At 37.4% G+C, this 22,306-nt stretch overlaps 1 protein-coding gene across 1 annotated transcript in view; it reads right to left on the reverse strand.

Moving 5' to 3' along the window:
• NDST3 (N-deacetylase and N-sulfotransferase 3) overlaps nucleotides 1–22,078 on the reverse strand; it is a 137,746-nt gene extending 115,668 nt beyond the window's left edge. The window contains exon 1 of the mRNA XM_079919970.1: nucleotides 20,875–22,078. Within this exon, the coding sequence (XP_079776096.1) occupies nucleotides 20,875–21,897 (1,023 nt within the window). The 5' untranslated portion in view covers nucleotides 21,898–22,078. The remainder of the gene's footprint in view (nucleotides 1–20,874) is intronic.
• Nucleotides 22,079–22,306: the final 228 nt, after the last annotated feature.

Here is a 22,306-nt window from a genome sequence, read left to right on the forward strand (position 1 = left end):
GCAAATTATATACCTGATAAGGGGTGCATATCCAAAATATATAAAGAACACATACAACACTATAACAAACAAAAAAAAAACACTAAAAACAACCCAATTAAAAAACAGAGGATCTGGGCTTCCCTGGTGGCGCAGTGGTTGAGAGTCTGCCTGCCGATGCAGGGGACATGGGTTCGTGCCCCGGTCCGGGAAGATCCCACATGCCGCAGAGCGGCTGGGCCCGTGAGCCATGGCCACTGAGCCTGCGCGTCCGGAGCCTGTGCTCCGCAACGGGAGAGGCCACAACAGTGAGAGGCCCGTGTACCGCAAAAGAACAAAACAAAACAAAACAAAAAACCAGAGGATCTGAATAGACATTTTTCCAAAGAAGACATACAGATGGCCAATAGGCACATGAAAATATGCTCAATATCGCTAATTATTAGAGAAATGCAAATCAAAACTACAATGAGGTATCACCTCACACCGGTCAGAATGGCCATCATCAAAAAGTCTACAGATAATAAATGCTGGAGAGGGTGTGGAGAAAATGGAACCCGCCTACACTCTTGGTGGGAATGTAAGTTGCTGCAGCCGCTATGGAAAACAGTATGGAGATTCCTTAAAAAACTAAAAATAGAGCTACCATATGATCCTGCAATCCCACTACTGGGCATATATCCAGACAAAACTATGGTTCGAAAAGATATTACATGCACCCAAATATTCATAGCAGCACTATTTACAATAGCCAATACATGGAAGCAACCTAATATCCATCAACAGATGAATGGATAAAGAAGATGTGATATATATATTTAGAAAATATATAAACTTATATATTTTATAAAAATATACATTTACAAAATATATAAACTTATATATTTTGTAAATATATATATTTGTAAATAACTTATATGAACTTATTTACAAAACAGAAATGGACTCACAGATGTGGAGGGCAGGCTTGTGGTTACCAAAGGGAATAGTGGGAGGGGGGGATAGATGGATTGGCAGTTTGGGATTGGCATATACACAGTGCTATATATGGGGTGGGTAAGCAGCAGGGATCTGCTGTGTAGCACAGGGAGTTACACTCAGTGTCTTGTGGTAGCCTACAATGGAAAAGAATAAAACAAAAGGAAAAAAAAGCACAAATTACTACACACGTAACAAGTCTCACTTGTTACATATGAAAGATCTTGTCATATATATATATATTTGATTTAGAAATGAGTAAATTTATTTATGTAAAACTAAACAGCACATTTTTATAATTCAATGTACTTTTATATCTACAGATAACACATAATATACTACTTGCATGCATCATTTAAAAAAAACTGCATTTTATATGTACGTAATTGTGATGAATACGGAGAATAATGAATGCATAAGTGCAAAAAACCTTCCATAAGGTTTTAAAAAAAATATATAAGGCAGTATAATTTTTTTAATATTAATGAATTAGATTTTAATTATAACCATGAATAAATCTCAAAAATATAATATTGAGTGAAGAAATTGCAGAATGATTAATAGACGATGATACCATTCATATAAAATCTAAAAAGAAAAAATAATATGTTGTTTATATATATATATATACATACATAGTAGAAAATATAAAAGCTTGTTTGGGAATGATACACACCAACTTCAGGACAGTGGTTACCTCTGGGGGGAATGAGGAAGAAGGGGAAAGGAATTGGGGGGGGTGCTTTTCCCTGTATCTGAAATATTTTATTTCTTCCACAGTAACAACAAAAAGATTTAAATCAGATACAGCAAAAAGGTAATATCTGTTTAAGATGTTGAGTACTTGAATATGCCAAATTATTTTCTTTATAGTTTAAAAAGTTAAAGAAATGTCTATTCACTGTAGAATTAAGAATGAAATAAAACTCACATGCAATCTCACCATAGTGAGATTTAAATCTAACTGACTGAAACAAGTTCCAAACCTTTATCAGAGGCCATTCTCAGTTAAGCGATACTGTGTTTAAGGGCTGTCAAGTTGAATTAGTTTTTAGAAGATAAGGCAGTATAATTTGTAGGAGAGAAAAGGAAATCAACATGTGAGTATGCAAAGCACAGTCTCCTTTAAACTTCTTCAAATTTTATTAGGTAGGTATTATCATCATCCCTACTTTAACGATGAGGCGACTGGGGTTCAGAAAGGTTGAGTAACTTGTTCAGGTCTCACGACTTGCATGGATCTGAGATTTGAGCACACGTTTGCTTTAGTCCAAAACCTCATTATCTTTTCATTTTAAATCTCTTCCTTGTGCAATAGAGAAAGGTAGGTTCTAGGAAGATACATTTATTCATGAGCCTGGATTCCTGTTTGGTTTTCCAAAGGGGTCATATTTCTTTTTTTTTCAATTAAACTCTTTCAGTTAATGTTCTTCCTTAGAGCAAAAAATTCATGTCCTCAGCAACCAGTAGTTCATATGGTAAGATGGAAAAGACAAATTATTCATTATAATTCTTTAAATATCTGATATCCAAGAGACATTTATTGAGAGCGCCTTTGTGTATTACTCTGTAGTAGGGACAGAGAAGGACATGAAAAATGTATGCCAGGGCTTCCCTGGTGGCGCAGTCGTTGAGAGTCTGCCTGCCAATGCAGGGGACACGGGTTCGAACCCTGGTCTGGGAAGATCCCACATGCCGCGGAGCAACTGGGCCCGTGAGCCACAATTACTGAGCCTGCGCGTCTGGAGCCTGTGCTCCGCAACAAGAGAGGCCGCGATAGTGAGAGGCCCGCGCACCGCGATGAAGAGTGGCCCCCGCTCACCGCAACTGGAGAAAGCCCTCACACAGAAACGAAGACCCAATGCAGCCAAAAATAAATAAATAAATAAATTTAAAAAAAAAATGTATGCCAGATAATCTTACCATGAGGAGCCTATAATCTGATGGAAAAGCATACATGTGAAATGGGAAATGGAGGACAGTTTGTGATCCAGAATGAGACTTTTATGAGTTAATTTAGGAAAAAGATGTATCTAAAAATAACAAGTGAGATAGAATTCATTCAGACTCTCAGCCATTTCTCTGACATCTAAATTTATCAGAGCTGTGACCTTAATGGTGAAGCAGCCCAGGGCGGGTCCTGTTTTATTCTTTTCTCTACTGTCTTTTCCTAGGTGATTTCATCCAGTGCCAGGACTTTAAACGCCATCAATATACTAATCAGCTCTCGATTTATATCTTTCCGCCTGACCTCTCCCTGAACTCTAAGCCTGCATGCCCAACCTCCTGCACATCTCTGCTTGGACACCTAAAAAACATCGTAAACAAGTCCGAAAGAGAGCTCTTAATTTTTCTCCCTTAATAGTAACTAACACCAGGAGACAGGCACTGTCCTAAGTGCTTATAATTATTTAATTAAATTATTTAGTTATTTAATCCTTCGGGCACATCTATGAGATGGGTGCTATGATGGGTCTAATTTTACCCAAAAGGAAACTGAGGCACAGAGGCTAATTAATTATCCAAAGCTAGTAGTGATGAAGATGCGATTCCAGCTCAGCCTGTGTCCACAGTGCCTGCCCTCACAGCCACTGCAGGATACTCCTCTTCTCTCTGTGGTCCCCAACTCAGGGTACATACCACTGTCAGGCCAAAATCTTAGGAGTTATCCTTGATTCAACCCTTTCTTAAAGCTCCCCACATACCATCCACCGGCAAGTTCTTTCAGTGATATCTCCAAAATAGATCTCAAACCTGCTGTTTTCTTACCATCTTTCTTTCTTTTTTTTTTTGTGGTACGTGGGCCTCTCACTGCTGTGGCCTCTCCCGTTGCGGAGCACAGGCTCCGGACGCACAGGCTCAGCGGCCATGGCTCACAGGCCCAGCCACTCCGTGGCATGTGGGATCTTCCCAGACCGGGGCACGAACCCGTGTCCCCTGCACCGGCAGGCAGACTCTCAACCACTGCGCCACCAGGGAAACCCCTTACCATCTTTCTTACCACCATTAGTACTCGGCTGTCTGGCAGCGGCCACCTACCTGGGTTCTCACCTTTATTTTTCTACAGTCCATTCTCCATACAGCCAGTATAATTTTTTTTTTTTTTAAACCTAAATCTTACCTTATTACTATGCCAAAGATCTCCAATGGCTGCTCCATGAAATTAGAATAAAACCCAAGCTCCTCTCGAGGAGGAAGGCAGGGGCCTACCTTTCTGAACTAATCTCACGGCAGGCTCCTTCATGGCCACTGTGCTCCACTCACACTGGCCTCCCTTTTCTCCCTCTTGACCACACGTGGCTTGTTCCACAGCATCCTCTGCATGGAATTCTCTTACCCTGGGTCTTTGATTCATTCCTCTTTCAGGTCTCAGTTCAAATATTACATCAGAGATGATTTTCCTATCCAGCTTCTCCCAAATCAGAGCTCTCCTTGTACCCTCCCTGCCCGCCTCCAGCCCCCGCACCTTCCACCACTCTTGGTCTCACAGAACCTGTTTTATTTTTTTCATAGCTCTCTTATCTCTACCTGAGATTATTTGTTCATTTGTATACGTGTTTATTGTCTGTTTCTCCTCATCAGAGAGATAAGATGTATATGGGCAGCGAACTTGTCTGTCTTGGCCACCACTACATCACCAGCTCCTAAAAGAATGCCTGGCACATAGTAGACACCAATCAATATTTTTTGAGTGGATAACCAAAAATGCTCTCATTTTCCTCTAGCTGATTTTGTATCTCTCAGGTATTTAGAAGAACTAATTTTACTCATTTTAGAATTTTATCCCAAATGCTGCTCAAATATTCTCTCCTAGTGCATGGTGTGTTCATAGTAAAAAATAGCTTAAATTTATTGAGGGTCTACTGAAATTAGGCATTTGACATACACTGTCATCCTCACAGGTGGCAAACATGCTGTGAAGTAGGTATTGTTCTCATTTTAAAGATATGGAAACTGATGATGAGAGAGATTAAGAGACTTGCCCTGGGTTACTCAGCTAGAAAGGGACAGAGTTGAGATATGGACCCAGGCTGATTTGTCTGACTTTAGGTCCCAAGCTATTTTCAACAGGAATATTATGTTCAGCTATGCAACTTACAAGAAAAAGTAAATAATCAGAAAGATGAAATGATAACAAGTTTTTCAGTCTATGAAAATGTGAAAGCCAAGAGGAGAATGGTTGAGGTCTACAAATGGTTGAGATTGAACAGAATGATCAAAGATTTCATAAGAGCTCGGTGCTGGGAAATTTATTTCACATTAAGAGTAAGCTTACAGGGACTTCCCTGGTGGCACAGTGGTTAAGAATCCGCCTGCCAATGCAGGGAACACGGGTTTGAGCCCTGGTCCGGGAAGATCCCACATGCCATAGAGCAACTAAGCCTGTGCGCCACAACTACTGAGCCTGTGCTCTAGAGCCCGTGAGTCGCAACTACTGAGCCCACACACCACAACTACTTAAGCCCGTGCACCTAGAACCCATGCTCCGCAACAAGAGAAGCCACTGCAGTGAGAAGCCCGTGCGCGGCAACAAAGATTAGCCCCTCTCGCTGCAATTAGAGAAAGCCCGTGCGCAACAACGAAGACCCAACACAGCCACAAAAAAAATTTATTAAAAAAAAAAAAAGTGGGCTTCCCTGGTGGCACAGTGGCTGAGAGTCTGCCTGCCGATGCAGGGGACATGGGTTCGTGCCCCGGTCCGGGAAGATCCCACATGCTGCGGAGCGGCTGGGCCCGTGAGCCATGGCCGCTGAGCCTGCGCGTCCGGATGCAACGGGAAAGGCCACAACAGTGAGAGGCCCGCGTACCGCAAAAAAAAAAAAAAAGTAAGCTTACAGAATGTACTACAATAACAGATGGTAAGAGTAATTATACAAATATCTTAAATGTTATAAATGTATAGTAAGTTATTCAGGGAAACCAGAGTGTCTTGGAATTATATCTCTCACCTGAAGAGGCAGAAGTGTATCGAATGTGAAATAAAAGGAAAAATGATAACTGACTAGAGAGACCTATAAATATAGGGAAAGTAAATCCTCCCTTTAATTACATGAATGAATGAAAGTAACTTATGACATGTTAAATTGGGGGAGAAAAGGGAGAGACTATCACCTGGTATCTGTCTTTTTCTTTGTGATGAGATAGTATGCTACAGATCAATAACAAAAATAAACACCTTAACGGAAAACTAGATAAAAGGTAATTCCCAAAAGAGAAATGCAAATGGGCAATAAAAATATGTGACCAAGTTAATCTGCTTTCACAATTAAATGAAGATAAAAAATTTAAAATTAATGAAATAAAATTTTTTACCTATCAGATTTTCAAACATTAAAGAATGACTAAATTCAGTGTGTAGTGGGACTTAGGGGAGACTATTTTTTTGCTTTCTTCTTTATAGTTTTCTACATTGTTTGATTGTTTTTATTACAAAGTGCATGTATTATTTACATACTTGAAAACGAAGAAAATTTATTTTTGTTTTGGACAAAATGAACAAACAAGCCTAGCCCACTCGAGCTGTAGTTTATTAGAGACAAATGTTTAAAGCTTCCTAAGAGGCTTTAAAGCTTTTCTTCATTCAAAAATATTCCACTTCTTCATGATTTTTAAAAATCATCTGGTGGGGTACCTCTCTTCCACCTATAATTCAGCCCAAACCTTTGTGATTTCTCTGATATCGTATTATACGCACATTCACTTAGACTTGAAACACAAAGAATATATCTCACACTTCTCTCTCTCTCTTTCTCTCTCCCCTACCCCACTTCCTGTCTTTCTTTGGTCCTTTTTCCCTCTCCCCTCTTCCCTTCCCCCCCAAAATACCACTTATCCTACTTCTTATAAAACTCTTGCTTATGGCTCTCTTTGCCTCTGGAGTCCTTCTTCCTGAAAGATCACAGAAGCAATGTACCTCTCATTACTTTACTTTGTTAAAATTATCCATTGTCTTCTTACTAGGCCATACTAAGCCATCCATTTATTGGAATCACTTCCTCAAATCCTCTGCTTCTTGTGCCTTCATGTAAAATCTACTTTATTCAACTCCACAAGAAGTTTCACATGTATACACGTTGGCTAAAGTATTGTTGAACAGTCTTGATGTATGGTTCAAAAATAAGTGAAAATAAGAACTCTTCCAGCATTAGGTTGAAATCAGTCACAAAGCTATTAATTCTATTATGACCTCTTTCCATTATATATATGCTTATATAGAGAGAGTTATTATAAATATTTTTATACAAAATTATTTTAACATGCTTTCTTCACAGAAAGATAATAGGACCCATGTCTTTGTATTTTGCAGTAATAGTGAATGCAGTTTTTTTAAACCAGTATTTCCCCAAACTTGCATGTCTGCCATCTATATTAGAATCATCTAGGTGAGCATATTAAACATAGATTCCTCTGCGCTCCCTAAATCTACCAAGTCAAAATCTGTGAGTGTGTGATTGGGAAATGTGCAGTTTTAAAAAGCATTTTAAATGATTATTTTGCCTTTTCCGATTTGGAAACTCATGAAAATGGTCTCATCTTGAAAAGTGATTAAATACATCTAAATATCTCTGAGTGAAAGATTGTCAAGATGAAACTAGTGGCAAATTCTTGGATTGTTCCTTAAAAAAAAATACTAATAGCACCCTGCTTTTTGTTCATTTACAAGTTATATGTTGTACATGGTGACTTTAAAAGTATCTCTGTTTTAGGCTCATCAACAATAAAAATAGAGTTATAAACTGTTGATTTCTGTTATACATGAGTGGCTTACAGGGGTAGCTTAAGCAATGATTTTGCTCCTTAGAGGCATTCAGTTATAATAGAGAACCAGTGTGCAAATGTAATGGCTTAAAAAGGAAGATGTTCAGTGAATCACCTTCCTAGGCTGCCCTTGCTCTTGAAGATGTTAACATTGACATTGTATCAATTTCCAAGTACACAGCACTGAACACTGGCCTCTACTAAGGCTCTGAATTATCCTGAAGGGTTGATGAAGAGCCTCCTGTCACTGGCATCCTTTAAAGATTGATCCCATTTAGGGAAATGGAAATTTTCTGAGTGCAATAAGCTACTGGGTCTTCACTGAGAATGGCGTTTGAGTATTCATTAGTTCTTGTGAAGTTGCAAGTGATAGTGATTTTGGAGATCCAATTCTAGCAATAAACTTCTAACAAGAATGAAAAATACAGCTTTCCTTTTCCATTATTCATTTGGCCCTGAGTCAGACCAATGACAGTGCTCCTGTATCAGATAAGAAATATCAAAAATTGGGAAAGTGTTTTCTCCTCTCTTTTTACTCTCTTTAAATGCTTATTACATTTCTAAAGCTGATTAGCAAATCAGGCAAAAATATTTTGAATATCCACCTAAACTATTTTTTGGCAAAGCAGCAAATACACTAGAATTAAAATCAGTCTTCATTATAATGCCTTCTTTCTCTTGAAAATATTGTCAGATAATTTTTGTTAAAAATTTTGTAACATACAAAATCTCTTACAGGTATTTTTCAGTAGTGTCAATAGATCAGAAATCCAAGTCTGACAGGATACAAGTGTTAACTATTTTTGATGACAGCAACTCTAACCTTTGAATGGTTTGTTGTCAAAACCACTCAATTCAGTTACTCAAGGGTATCAAGTAAGTTGTCTTTCTAGGTGAACTCAAATACCTTGTTTCTTAGGATTCCTGAACAAGGAGACTCTGTTATATGTTGTTCTGATGTATATATTGATTGATTATTTAATCCAAGATAAAGAATAGAATAGTGAAGAACTATTTTTTTCTTTTTTCTTTTTTTCCCAAATAGATCATTGTTCAATGCCCCAACCAGCTGGCTTAATTTCTACATGCAGTTTTTTCTTTTTTTGGAAAGCTGATTCTACTCAGTATATATAGTTCAGAGAAAAAAACAGAGACAGTAAGTTACGTAAAAATAAATATGTAAATCTAAAGGGGGAGAAAATGAAGCACTGCTGTACAAATCCAAACACTGGGAATCAAAGCAGGGGAGTGGAGGAGAGAAGGGATAAGCAGATGGAATAGAATTCCACTGTTGTTTTTGGATTGGGGTAATTAGAGGAAGGATTCTAAAGAGGGAAAAGCGATAAAATAAGGGCTGAGGTAGGTGCAGGAACACAAGATATGTCAAAGATGATAAAATGGAGAGAGAAAAAATGTATGATAAAACTGGTGATCAGTGCTTAAGTAACGGTGTGGTAGTCCTAATAAACTGGCTTTTAAAATTGTTTTTTAGTTTCATAATGGATGCACTTTTAGAAAAAATGGCCTTGGAAACTACTGAAGTAGTGAATTGGTGACAGTCACAATCTGCTCCTACTGAGCAGTCTTTGGAGAGCTAAATTTCTTAAACTTCCCAAGTGAATAAAGGGTTACTTGCTTGCCAGTGTCAACTTGTAGAGTGTAAGGGGTAGGAAGAGTTTATGAGCACAATAATTTAATTTCCCTAATTAATTACCATTGACTCAACTAAATTAATTGTTCGATCATAGGTATGACATCAAAGTTTCATTTCCCAATGAGAACAGTAGTAAAGTGTTTTGGCGGATTGAGCAGCTGTAAGAATTGCAGACATGACTACATGAAGAGCATAGTTTGTGGCAGAATAATGCTTCCTTCCTCCCCTTCCCTCCCCAAGATAAACAAGTACTAAGCCCTGAAACCTGTGAATATGTTATGTGATATGGCAAGAAGGATTTGGCAGATGTGATTAAATTAAGGACCTTCATATAGAGATTATGTGGGTGGGCCAATCAAATCATGTGGGTCCTTAAAAAGTGGAAAACCTTCCCAGTTTTAATTAGAGGTAGATGTGGCTATGAAAGAAAGGCATAGAAAGATGTAACGTTGCCAGCTTTGGAGATGAAGGAAGGGAACATGAGCCAAGCAATGTGGGCAGACTTTGGGAGATGGAAAAGGTGAGGCAACAGATTCTCCCCTAGAGCCTCTGGAAAGGAACACAGCCCTGCCAATACCTGGAACTTAACCCAGTGACACCCTTGTGGGACCCTGGCCTCCAGAATTGTTAAGTGATAAATCTGGGTTGTTTTAAGCTACTAAGTTGTTGGTACTTTGTTGCAGGAACAAAAGGAAACAAACACATAGCTATTTTAGTAATTGGTATATTACTGGTATACTGGTATATTGCTATAGATACATATATATATTTATTTATTTATTTTTGGCTGCGTTGGCTCTTCGTTGCTGCACATGGGCTTTCTCTAGTTGCAGCGAGCAGGGGCTACTCTTCGTTGCAGTGCGCGGGCTTCTCACTGCGGTGGCTTCTCTTGTCGTGGAGCACGGGCTCTAGGCATGCGGGCTTCAGTAGTTGCGGCACATGGGCTCAGTAGCTGTGGCTCGCAGGCTCAGTAGTTGTGGCTCGTGGGCTCTAAAGCGCAGGCTCAGTAGTTGTGGCACATGGGCTTAGTTGCTCCGCGGCACGTGGGATCTTCCCGGACCAGGGATCGAACCCGTGTCCCCTGCATTGGCAGGCGGATTCTTAACCACTGTGCCACCAGGGAGGGAAGTCCCAGTAATTGGTATAATTAATAATTATAACTATTATTATGTATAATCATCCTAATCATTAATATGAAAATGAAAACACCTAATTTTTAAGGTAAAATTCCAATATGTACCAAATGAGTAATTTTAATACTTTAAAAATTTTAGTCCACTTTGAAGTTTAATAAAACCAGTTGACTATGTTTGTGTTGTCTATAAATAGTCCATAAATTATGTCAAGTAGATCTCGTAATTTATTTTATATTTACATTGTGATTTTAAGAGCTATTTAGTATCTGAGGCTACAGTTCCATATGCATAAATGGCCTGTAAAGGTTAAGAATAAAAAGTGTTTTAGCTATTAATTAATGTCTCCCAGAGACTAAGACAATATACCAGAATTTACTTCATTTTAAAAAAATTTGTGTGCTTAGGGCTTCCCTGGTGGTGCAGTGGTTGAGAGTCCACCTGCCGATGCAGGGGGCACGGGTTCGTGCCCTGGTCCGGGAGGATCCCACATGCCGCGGAGCGACTGGGCCGGTGAGCCGTGGCTGCTGAGCCTGCGCGTCCGGAGCCTGTGCTCAGCAACGGGAGAGGCCACAACAGTGAGAGGTCCGCGTACCGCAAAAAAAAAAAAAAAAAAAAAAATTTGTTTGCTTAAAAAAATATTACGAATACCTGTATAATGCATAGTAAAACATCATAGGGACTGTAAAATCTGAATGTATACAGAGAGAAAAAGTTAAATTACCTGAATTATGGAAAATTTCTGTACTTTAATTGAGCTAGCACCAAAAGTATCTGTCATTTTGTCGCCCTAATTCAATCAAAACTGCTAAACTGATGACAGTTACCAGAACTGAGGCAAAGTGCCTAGAAAGAAGACATTAGTGCATAGGAAGGTGCACTTGTTAACTCAAATCTTCAAGTAAAATCTGCCTTGGCCAAATCATTGCAATTACCTAAGTCCAAGGCATTTCAAGAAGTGATTGATACTTTTGTTCCAAACTTATAATTAAATCCAAGGCCGAGCTTCAGATATGACCCATCAAACTATAATAGCCTCTGTCTTGGATCTAATTTGCTATAAAGTAGAGTAGGAAGGATTTGATATGGACACCACAGTACTGTGTTAGGGGGCAACTGGGGAGTAGTGTGTGTGGGAAAGCTCAGCTTTTGGAGCAGGTGGAGCTGCATCTTGTATCCTGGGACTGGCCCTTGCTGGTTGAAAGATCTTAGGTAACTTAATCTTAGACTGTGAACTTCATTTTCTTCATATGAAGTGATGGTACTTATAATCATTGTTTTATAGGATTTTTTAATGAAAATTAAATGATAATAAATATAAAACACAAAACAATGTATGTACTCAGTAAGTGTTACCCCTCTTGGGAGTAGCTAAGTACCCCCAAATATATCATTATAAAATAATTACATCTCTTATGTAATTATTATAAGCCATCAGCACAGAAATATGAAAGAAGACCCATTTATATTTTGACTTATTTCCAAGAATTATGGAATGTTTGAAAAAAATCAATCCAAAAAAGGAAATAGCCCAGTAAAATTTTCTCCTTTGTTCTTCACTTCCTTTATAAAAAACATGTTTCATTATTCATCAATGTACCCCTTGAAATCCTTATCACGGCACTTAGAGTAGCTGTTCATAATTTTCTGAACTGAACTGAATATCTCTAGCATCTAAATCTGTACTGAGAGTTTTCCTCTTGTAATCTGCTGCTCATCTAGTGTGTAAAACTTGTCATTGCCTGTTGAGCCTTAGTACCATCTATGATTGTCCTGCTCTTTATCCTGCTTGGGAAGGATTCATCACATCGCACCTTTAAAAATGTAATTAGTCACCAAATATTGTTTATATATTCATGTGGTGTTCAGAAACATTATTTTGTCTCCTTTAAATAATTTAAAACTCATTCTTTTAGAATGTCATTGTGTAACAGATGACTCCTTGATATTAATAGTGATAGAGACACATTGCATCTCACAATGTAACAAATTTAATAAAATTTATTAAATGTAAGTAGATTATGGATACAAAATAGTTTTTCCCTTTGCTAAACTATTTTCTTATTTTCCCATGTTAAATTATTGCCGAAAACTATTTCCAGAAAATTATTTCCTTAATGTAATTGTCTTTATAGCTGCTAGCACACTATGGCTATTTAATTTTGATAATAATATTGAGAATGATGTATTTTCCTGTATATTGTAAATCACATTATCTAACATTTAGAAATAAGTATTCTACCAAACTGAAAGAAAGAGAAACATTTCATATACGTTCATTAAGAACAGTCCCAAACTGCCTAACTTTTCGACAATTATAAAACAATATAGGGCCCAGAGGGATTCGGACACATTTTACTACCACAAACATTCAGGTGACTTCTAGGGAGCCCTATTTTTCCTAGTATGAGCAACAATGGTTATACATGAAGGAACTATCAACTAAGCATTGTTAATTCAACAGAACTATCTTTCAAAGACAAGGGTGAATAAAAACATTTACATTCCATAAAATCTGAGAGTTTACCACAAATAGACTCTCACTAAAGGGACATCTAAAGGATATGCTCCAGGAAGAATGGGATTCATCCACTCAACAAATATATAAGGAGCCAGACACACTTTTAGATGCTGGGGATACCTCAGTGAACAAACAGATGAGAAAATCTTGTCCTCATGGTGTTTACATTTTAGTAGCCAAAGTCACAAACCAACAAAAATAGGTAATTACATAGAGTCTGTCCAGTAGTGTGCTATTAAACCTTTAACAACTGGCTCTTTGAAAAGAAAAAAGCCTGAATTTGTAGAATTTGCCAGTTTCTTTGGTAATACTACCCCCATGCCAAAATTCCAAACTACTGGCCATGTTATTGAAGCTGGGAAGAGATGTACACAGTTGATCTGGTGAGCGTGTGCCAATTTCAGCACACTATTGATGATCATAAGCGCTAGGGAAAGAAATTAGCAGGAAAAGATGGGAAGACTTGGGGTGTTGCAATTTTAAAGAGAACGGTCAGAGAAGACGTCACTGATAAGGTGACATTTGAGTAAAGACCTGAAGGAAGTGAGGAAGAGAGCCGTGCACCAATTTGGGGGAAAAACATTTTAGGCAGAAAGAACAGCAAGTACAAAACCCTGAAGCAGGAGCTGGAACAGCAAGGAGGCTAGGGAGGTTAGAGTGAAGAAGAGGGGAGCAGGGCATGTGATCAAGGAGTTAAGGAGAGGGTATAAAAGACTAAGAATTTTGGCTTTTAATGTGGGTGAGACTGGAAGTCACTGGAGGGTTCTGACAAGAAGAAGGACATGATCTGAATTATACGTCAATGACATCACTCTGGCTTACCTGTTGAAAAGGAGTAGGCCAATCTAATTAAACCATGATGGTAGTAAAAACAATAATGTCTAATAAACAGCCATAACATAGTTAATATCCAAAACAAGAAAGGCTCATCAGGGGGGTGGGGGTGGAAGGGATTGGGGGTTTGGGATTAGTAGATGCAAACTATTATATATAGGATGGATAAACAACGAGGTCCTACTGTATAGCACAGGGAACTATATTCAATATCCCATAATAAACCATAATGGAAAAGAATATGAAAAAGAATATATATATATATAAATATATATAAACTGAATCCCTTTCCTGTACTTCAAAAATGAACACAATATTGCAAATCAACTATACTTCAATAACAAAAATTTAAAAAAAAAGAATGGCTCATCAGCCAAAGGAGAGTGGACATGATTGGAGACAAAGTACTTTGCACTTTTTGACTGAGGTGTGAGAATATTAATATTACCACTTTCTTATTAGCACATATGTTTAAATTTCTGGAGAAACCACTAGTTTGATATATATAAAAATATATGTATAAATATATTATATATATATATATAAAAATATATATATATTTCAAACCAGGAATGGGTAGAAAAAAGAAGGAAACTGACAATTAAAGCAATAAAGGACAGAGAGAAGGAAAAGAAGATACAGAACAAGTGGGACAAATATAAAGCACCAAATAAGGTAGCTGAAATGAATCCATACACATTGATAATCATATTAAGTGTACGTAGACCGATCCTGTTAATTAAAAGACAAATATTGACACAGTAGATAAAAAGCAAAAGTCATAGAAAGTTGTTCTCAAAACTAAGTTATAATGTAAAGACAGATGATAGAGCAAATATAAAAATGAGATAAAGTATAATTTTTAAATAGTAACCCCCAAAAAGCCGGTGTAGCTCTACTAGTATTAAGATAGCCATAGAATAATAAAATATTAAATTAATATATAAATATATACACACACACACTTAAGTAACATAGCTTCAAAATATGTAAGGGAACAACTGACAGAAAAACAACGAAATATTTACAATCCACTATTAGAGTTGGAGAATTAAACATACCATCTTTGGTAACATCAAGTAGTACACTCTATTCCTTCCCCTCCATCCAAAAAAAGATCAAAACAGGAAGAATACAGAAGCTCTGAACCACACAGTTAACAAAGTTGAGCTAATAGATATACCTTGACTGTACAATATATGTTCTTATAAGAATATTGTATCCAGTCATAAAGTGATTCTAGCAAATGGAAAGTATTGGTATCAAATAGACACATGCTTCCAGAGCACAATGCAATTAAAGTGGATATTAGCAAATAAAAAATAAGAAACATCACAGAGAATGGAAAGGAATTAGAGAAATATGAGTTTGGGGGAAAAAAAGATTGGTGCTACGTACAGGCCTTAACATCCATCAATAGTGAGCTATCTGGAGAAATGTTTCCTTTCTATTTTCACTTATGACAGAATAACTGGTTGCAGTTGCCTTTTCCCTGCAAACGTTTGGTGTGTCAGTTTCTTTTTCAATGACTTTACGAAACCTCTGGCTTGACCTTAGCTGGGGCAAGGAAGGTTCTTGTGAGAGGGTGAGGTCAGGCAGCACGAAGCTCCCCTTCACTGAAGCTTCCATTTTAGCCTCAGGGGGGTCAGCTCCCCCTGTATGACAGAGAAGTCAGCCAAGTCTGTCTTCTGAGCCTGATACCACTTACTTCTCAGAGCTTTACGGCTTCCTACTTCTATTTTCAGCACTTTCTTTTCCCTAGGCGCTCTGGGACCTTCAGTTAGCAGGGAAAATAATGATAAAGTCACTCATAAAGAACTGTCCTCTCTTATGAGGCCACTTACAAAATGTAGATTTAAGGGGGAATCAACAAACAGCCAAACTAAGGAATAGTGACGTATAAGGGAGCAGTGGGAAAGGTTAGGGTGGTGAGAACGGGAATGGTTGCTAAGTCCCTCCAGTCGTACTCAGGCCCCTGTTTAGTGTGCTCAGATACAGCTGGGCTGGTTCTTGATTTTCTCACGGATGTTAGAAAGTTTGTCAATGTTAGAAAGAGCGCGTGTGCCTATTACAGAAGGAGAAGGAGGGAGAAACATAGGCATGAGAGTGATATGCAGCTCTTTTATTTGTTGAGAGTATACCTGCAGACAGTTCAGTAAAACCCTTAAGACCACTTTTATCAGAGCCTCCTCCCTGTTCCACTTCCTATCTGTCTTAGGGCTGAAATGTTATACGAAACGGTCTAAGTCTAAAGGTATGATGCATCTGAGGCCAAGTGAATTCATTCTTCTAAGAGAGAATTTGAATTGTTAGTATTCATTTGGTCATGCTGTGCTTTCATGTATAACTTTAAAATGCTTTAATGGGAGAAGTATCTCTTTATATACCCACTTTCCCTCTCCAAAAAGCCTTTCTCCAAAAACCACTAGTCTCAGGAAGTTTGAGGACAGGTGTTAGAACACTAGGAACTTGAATTCTCTAACATCACAAAACTAGTCCATGGTAAATTTGAGACAAGTCCATTTAGTTCAATACACACACACACACACACACACACACACACACACACACGCCCTTCCTGACTTCAATTTTACTGAACGTAGTATAATATTTGTCTACACTATGTTCTTTGGTTCTTTAAGGGCTATGGCTTGTGGCTTGTAAGTTCTCCAACTAATGAAGATAACACCTTAGGTCCCTTATTTATCTTCTTCCTCTTGAAGAGTCATTATTTTGTGACATGTCACAGTTTCTTCTGTAGCTTTGAGGCTCTTTGAAACGTGCTCATATTATTCAGTAGCAAGGCAGGTAAAAACTGATATTGCATTGCTAATTCTAATCTTCCGATTAAATAAGGAAACGCAGTGTTTTTGCCCCACATAAGGAAAAAAAGCACGTTTGCAGTGATTAGCATCACAGTTAAAATTTACGTGGTATGCAACCATCCTTCTAATTTTGCAAGAAACATTCTACGTCACCTTCAATTTCCTCACATTCTTTTCAATTTTCCTAATACATCAAATAGGGTACGTATACTTGTTTTTTTAGTGGTAATAATTAAATAAAAGAGCTTCATGAAAATATTTCTATTAATTATGTACTATTAATCACCACATCCATGACCTTTTCTTAGACCACCTGCTCTTGGATCTTTCTTCCTAGGAAAAAATCCTTCCCTTACCCTAGTTAGTTAGGGAGACCTATCATTCCAGTTTGCCTGGGACACTGAATTTTAGCATTGAATGCCCTCAGTGTAAGCAAAGCAGGATAGTTGGTCCCTCTAACTCTAGCCCACCCTCCAGCTAATTTCTCTTCTCTCTTTTATATCAAAATTTCTCCACTGAGTACTCCACACTCTCCTTCTTCATATCTTAACCCTCTAATTTACTCCTGAACGTACTTCAGCTGTGCCTCTGCCTCGATCATTCCATTACCCTGGATCTTGTAAGAGTCCCCAGTGACTTTTATCTTCTGCCAAAGGAGACTTGCCATTTCTTACCTCGGTGGACCCTGCTATTAGATTTTATACTGCTGATCACACCCTCACTGAAGCTCTTTACTCCCAAGGCTTGTATAGCATCACAGCTTTCTGGTCTCCGACTATTCTGACTCTTATTCACAGGATTTTCTCTCTCCACTTGTTTTCTGAAAGATGATTTTCCTCAAGATTCTACACTTGATCTTCTTCTCTTGTCACTCTATAAACCCTTTCCCTGGCTGATCTCACATACTTTCACGCTGAAAGTGAACCATCCCCTAATTAGAATGATAACTTCAAAAACTACACTTGCTACCCAGACTTCTCGGGAGCCAACTACCTGTTAAACATCTATACCTGTATGTCCCAGATGCACTTCAATAAAACTGAAAATTTTCATATGACCTCTAATGACCTTCATTATGATCTTCTTGCTCTCTCCTCTTTCTTTGTTGTTGGAATAATCAACTATTATTCAACTACACTAAATATTTTTTAACTTTAAAAAAATTTTATGGAAGTATAGTTGATTGACAATGTTGTGTTAATTTCTGCTGTACAGCAAAGTGATTCAGTTATACATATATATATATATTCTTTTTCATTATGGTTTACCCCAGGATACTGAATATAGTTCCCCTAGCTATACAGTAGGACCTTGTTGTTCATCCATTCTATATATAATAGTTTGCACCTGCTAATCCCAAACTCCCAATCCTTCCCTCCCCCTTGGCAACCACAAGTCTGTTCTCTATGTCTGTGAGTCTGTTTCTGTTTCATAGATATGTTCATTTGTGTCATATTTTAGATTCCACATATAAGTGGTATCATATGGTATTTGTCTTTCTCTTTCTGACTTACTTCACTTAGTATGATAATCTCTAGATCCATCCATGTTGCTGCAAATGGCATTATTTCATTCTTTTTAATGACTAATATTCCACTGTATATACATACCACATCTTTATCCATTCATCTGTTGATGGACATTTAAGTTGTTTCCATGTCTTGGCTGTTGTAAATAGTGCTGCTATGAACATAGGGGTGCACGTATCTTTTTGAATTTTAGTTTTGTCTGGGTATATGCCCGGGAGTGGGACTGCTGAATCACATGGGAACTCTATTCAACTACGCTAAAAATCTTAATGTCATCCTTGATTATATTCTCTTTCATCTCCATTGATCCAATTACTAAGTTTTCAACTTTACCTTCGATATTGTTCTTATATTGGTCATTCCTTCTCCATTCTTATTCTCATTTCCTAGTTTCAAGAAACCTTCTTTTGTCTGAATATCATCTCTACAGCCTCCTAAATCATTATATCACTATAGCTTTGCCTTCCAAATCTGTTCTACTTAATAGGACTTAACAGTTCTGGTAAACAGCACACAGTATAGTGTTTCACACAGCATTACTTACATAAAACCACACAGGCACTTTTCCTATTGTACTCACCACATTGCAAGCTATCTACCTATTTATCACTCCCACTCCACCCCTACCAAGACAGTGGTACACGCATTAAGGGGGAGCCATGCTTTATTTATCTTTGTATCCCTAGTGCCTACCTTCATGGTTGGCGTGTGATATGGCCGTTCCAAGTATTAAGCAGGAAGATGCTCAGCACAGTCTTCACCTATGTGCTTTCTGAGCTTCTCTAACTTTACTCTCCCGACCCTCTCTTCTAAAGGGATAAGACCATGGTGTATGTTTCTATTTACATATCACCAAAACTACTTCACATGTAGGACATGCTTAATAACTAGTTACAGAATGAATCAATGAAGGAATGAATGAATGGGTGAATGACTATGTTTAGAGACACAATCACAGATACAATTTAGAAGTAGTTCAAAAACCCAAATAATTCAAAACATACTTTCTTTTAAGCCTTTAGGTTGGTTAGAAAATATATTCCCATCTAAATGTGAGCAATTCATAAAATATTTTACACATGTTAAATTCTTATTGAATTTATTCAGTAAGGTTTTAATTTTTTATACCACTTAAAAATGGCTTAACCTTAAGAGCACTAAAGGCATTTTGTATTTTGTTTAATTTTAGAGGATATAGTAGAGTTTGCATAAAAAACTCGGAGACTTATCTAGCATATTTTTAATGATATAACAACATATTTTGACAGTTTTAAAGACTTATATTTTAGAAATAAAGCCTTAAAATTTTTTTTATCATAATATTTTGAAATGGAAAAATTAGAAAGGGAATTATATATTGTTTGTAATTTTCAAGGATATAATAAATGTTTTTTTTTTCATAATAAATGTTTAAACTACCAGCTTGGTTTAATTTAGCTACATTTTCAAAGACTATTTCAAAAGACTAATGAAAACTTAAGCACAACTTCATTAATTAATTTATACTGACTTAAAAGGAAGAGTCTAAAATATTGCCAAGAATATGAAAGGTGTTTTTTTCTTTTCAGTCTTCACACTCTCTTATGGTAACATTTAATAGTCCTTCTGGTATTCTTAGCTCATTTAAGTAGTGTGATGAACATTACTATTACTTGCCAGATGCTTAGTGTCTGGAGAAAAGAATGCAGTTTCAAGACTTTTTTTCCATCTGATTCAGTACTTTATATTTTACCAAAAGGTCAAAGCTATATAGAATAAAAATTATGTATCAAAGTCTCTCCTTTCACTTTTCGTGAAATCAATATGTAGTATAACAGAGGTAGAATCCAGTGGCATTTCGAATGGGAAATTAAGATCAATGTAGATCATTTTAATTTTAAATTCCATTAATATTAAACAGCCAGTTGTTTATGTAATATAATCCCTTCACAATGATAACCAACTATCTTCACATAATTGTTTTCTATCTAAGGGCAGCAGTTTTACATAATAAGAAATCTAATCCAATATAAATGTAGCATGATAGGTTTCATATATGAACCAGAATTGTTCAATGAATTTTGAAAATTAATGTAAATTCTTATGTGTGTATGTGAATAGGTATGCTTGTGTATTCATAGCTTTCCATATTTAGTAGTGCTAATTTTCAGAGTTTCAAAAAAGTGACAAGAGAAAATGAGTCACACATTTGACTTCCAGAAACATCTGAACTTGCTACTTATGAGATCTTTAATTCTTGAAAATTTGTGGGAGTATTTATTTTCATTAAAATAAATTCACCTGGATTTCATAGCTAAATGGACTCATGTCTGAGATTAGTAATAGTTTACTGAGGTAGATAGTTTCTGGAAAGTAATTAAACAAAGTGGTTTCTACTCTGTAGTTTTAAATACACACGGAAATGCATTTCAGGATTCTGCCACACTCAATCCTTTAGTACAATCTTCATTTTCTTCTTGATTCAGAGAAAAATGTATTATCTACTTAGTTGTCTTAGGGCTGAGATATAGCCCCATATCTCAAAAATAGCTGAGGGTAGCCAACTCATCCCAGTTTGCCTAAGAATTTCCAAATAAAATAAAAATCCTATGTCCCAGGAAATCCCTTAGCCCTAGACAAACCTACTGAGAGACGAACCAAACTTTGAGATAAAGAGCCTTACCTTAACATCATTGGTGTTCATTCTTGTTCCTTCCTTTCCCACAAAAATATCATCGATATCCACGAGAATGTACCTGTCCAAGGACAATGTAAGCCTCTTCCCTGACAAGAAGGAAACAGCATCTATGAAGATGAGCTTATGCAACCAAAAGTTCAAGTTGCTGCCAAAAAGAACTCTGTGAATTCCATCATGGAGCCCCAGGTCGTGTATGACAGTGGCATAAAAAGCACCTTTAGGGATGGGAGGAGAAAGGTTTTCTGGGGTCTTTACTTTGGCAAATATTACTGGTTGGTAGGCTGAGTGATTAATCTGGAAAATGGTCCAGTCAGTTCCAGGTAAAGAACCTTTTTCAAGCTTAGAAGGTTTGGTCACATGAAGCAATGGAGAATGAGGATTAATACAACAATCTTTTACTGCAAGGTTTCCATATACAGAAAAAGGGAAACCTTTCAACTGAAAACTCTGTAGGCTCTTCTCGCTAGTTTTGTGGAATCCAATGACACCCACACCATATTCAACACAGTATTTATCTAAAAGGCTTCGATTCCAAGAGTCCATATTTATATACTTTAAAATATTCTCATAAATAATGAGAATGTATTTGCCTTTAGTTTTTTCTATAAGTGCTGGGAGATCCCCTTTTCCAGGAGCAATTTCAATGTGATACTGGAATCTGCTAGATTCTAGAATCATAACGATGTCTTGACCGAGCGATGAGTACTGGCTCTCCACAAACACCAGGACTGTGGGTTCTGTCCTTGAGGCATCAGAAAGCTTCCTTGTCTTCACTTCCATCAGCCTGTATGGTAGGTGCTGGAAGTCCCCACAGTCTACTTCTGAAGCCATCTCAGACAGTTCATTTTCCTGTTTGTAGCCACTGTACAGGTAGTAAGCAGAAATAATAATGCTCACCATACAGAATGTGGCAAGCAGAATCACCGTCCTTTGAAAGTGTCTGTGCAGCTTCATGATAAAACTCATGTTGTATATACTTCCCTCAGACTGTTCCAATAGAGGCACCATAAAAAAATAAAAGAAGAAAAGAAAAGATGATGTTTCAGACACTTTTCCAGCCTCAATCAATAGTTTATGTCACCATTGCAGCACATTTGTGTCACTTGATCAGGACTCACAGAAAATACAATCTGAAAAGTAGAATAAAATGCAATAGAATATCAAACATTCAGTCTGCAGCATTAAAAGGAGCAAGTTTTTATCCTTGTGACTGGCACAAGTGGCAACCTGTGAGGCACATGAACTGGTGTTTGGTAAGTAAGAAAACCTCTTTCCTTCTCCCAGATCTGAATGAGGACATGGAAGGGGCACAAAGAGGGAAAGGCCTCCACTGAACAGAGGTCTCTATCCCTAGTATAGAAAAGACGTTGGACTAACAAGGAATTGCCTCTTACTCCTTGAGCTTTGCATCAAATTC

This window comes from Stenella coeruleoalba (assembly GCF_951394435.1).
Source record: "Stenella coeruleoalba genome assembly, chromosome: 4".
NCBI lineage: Eukaryota > Metazoa > Chordata > Mammalia > Artiodactyla > Delphinidae > Stenella > Stenella coeruleoalba.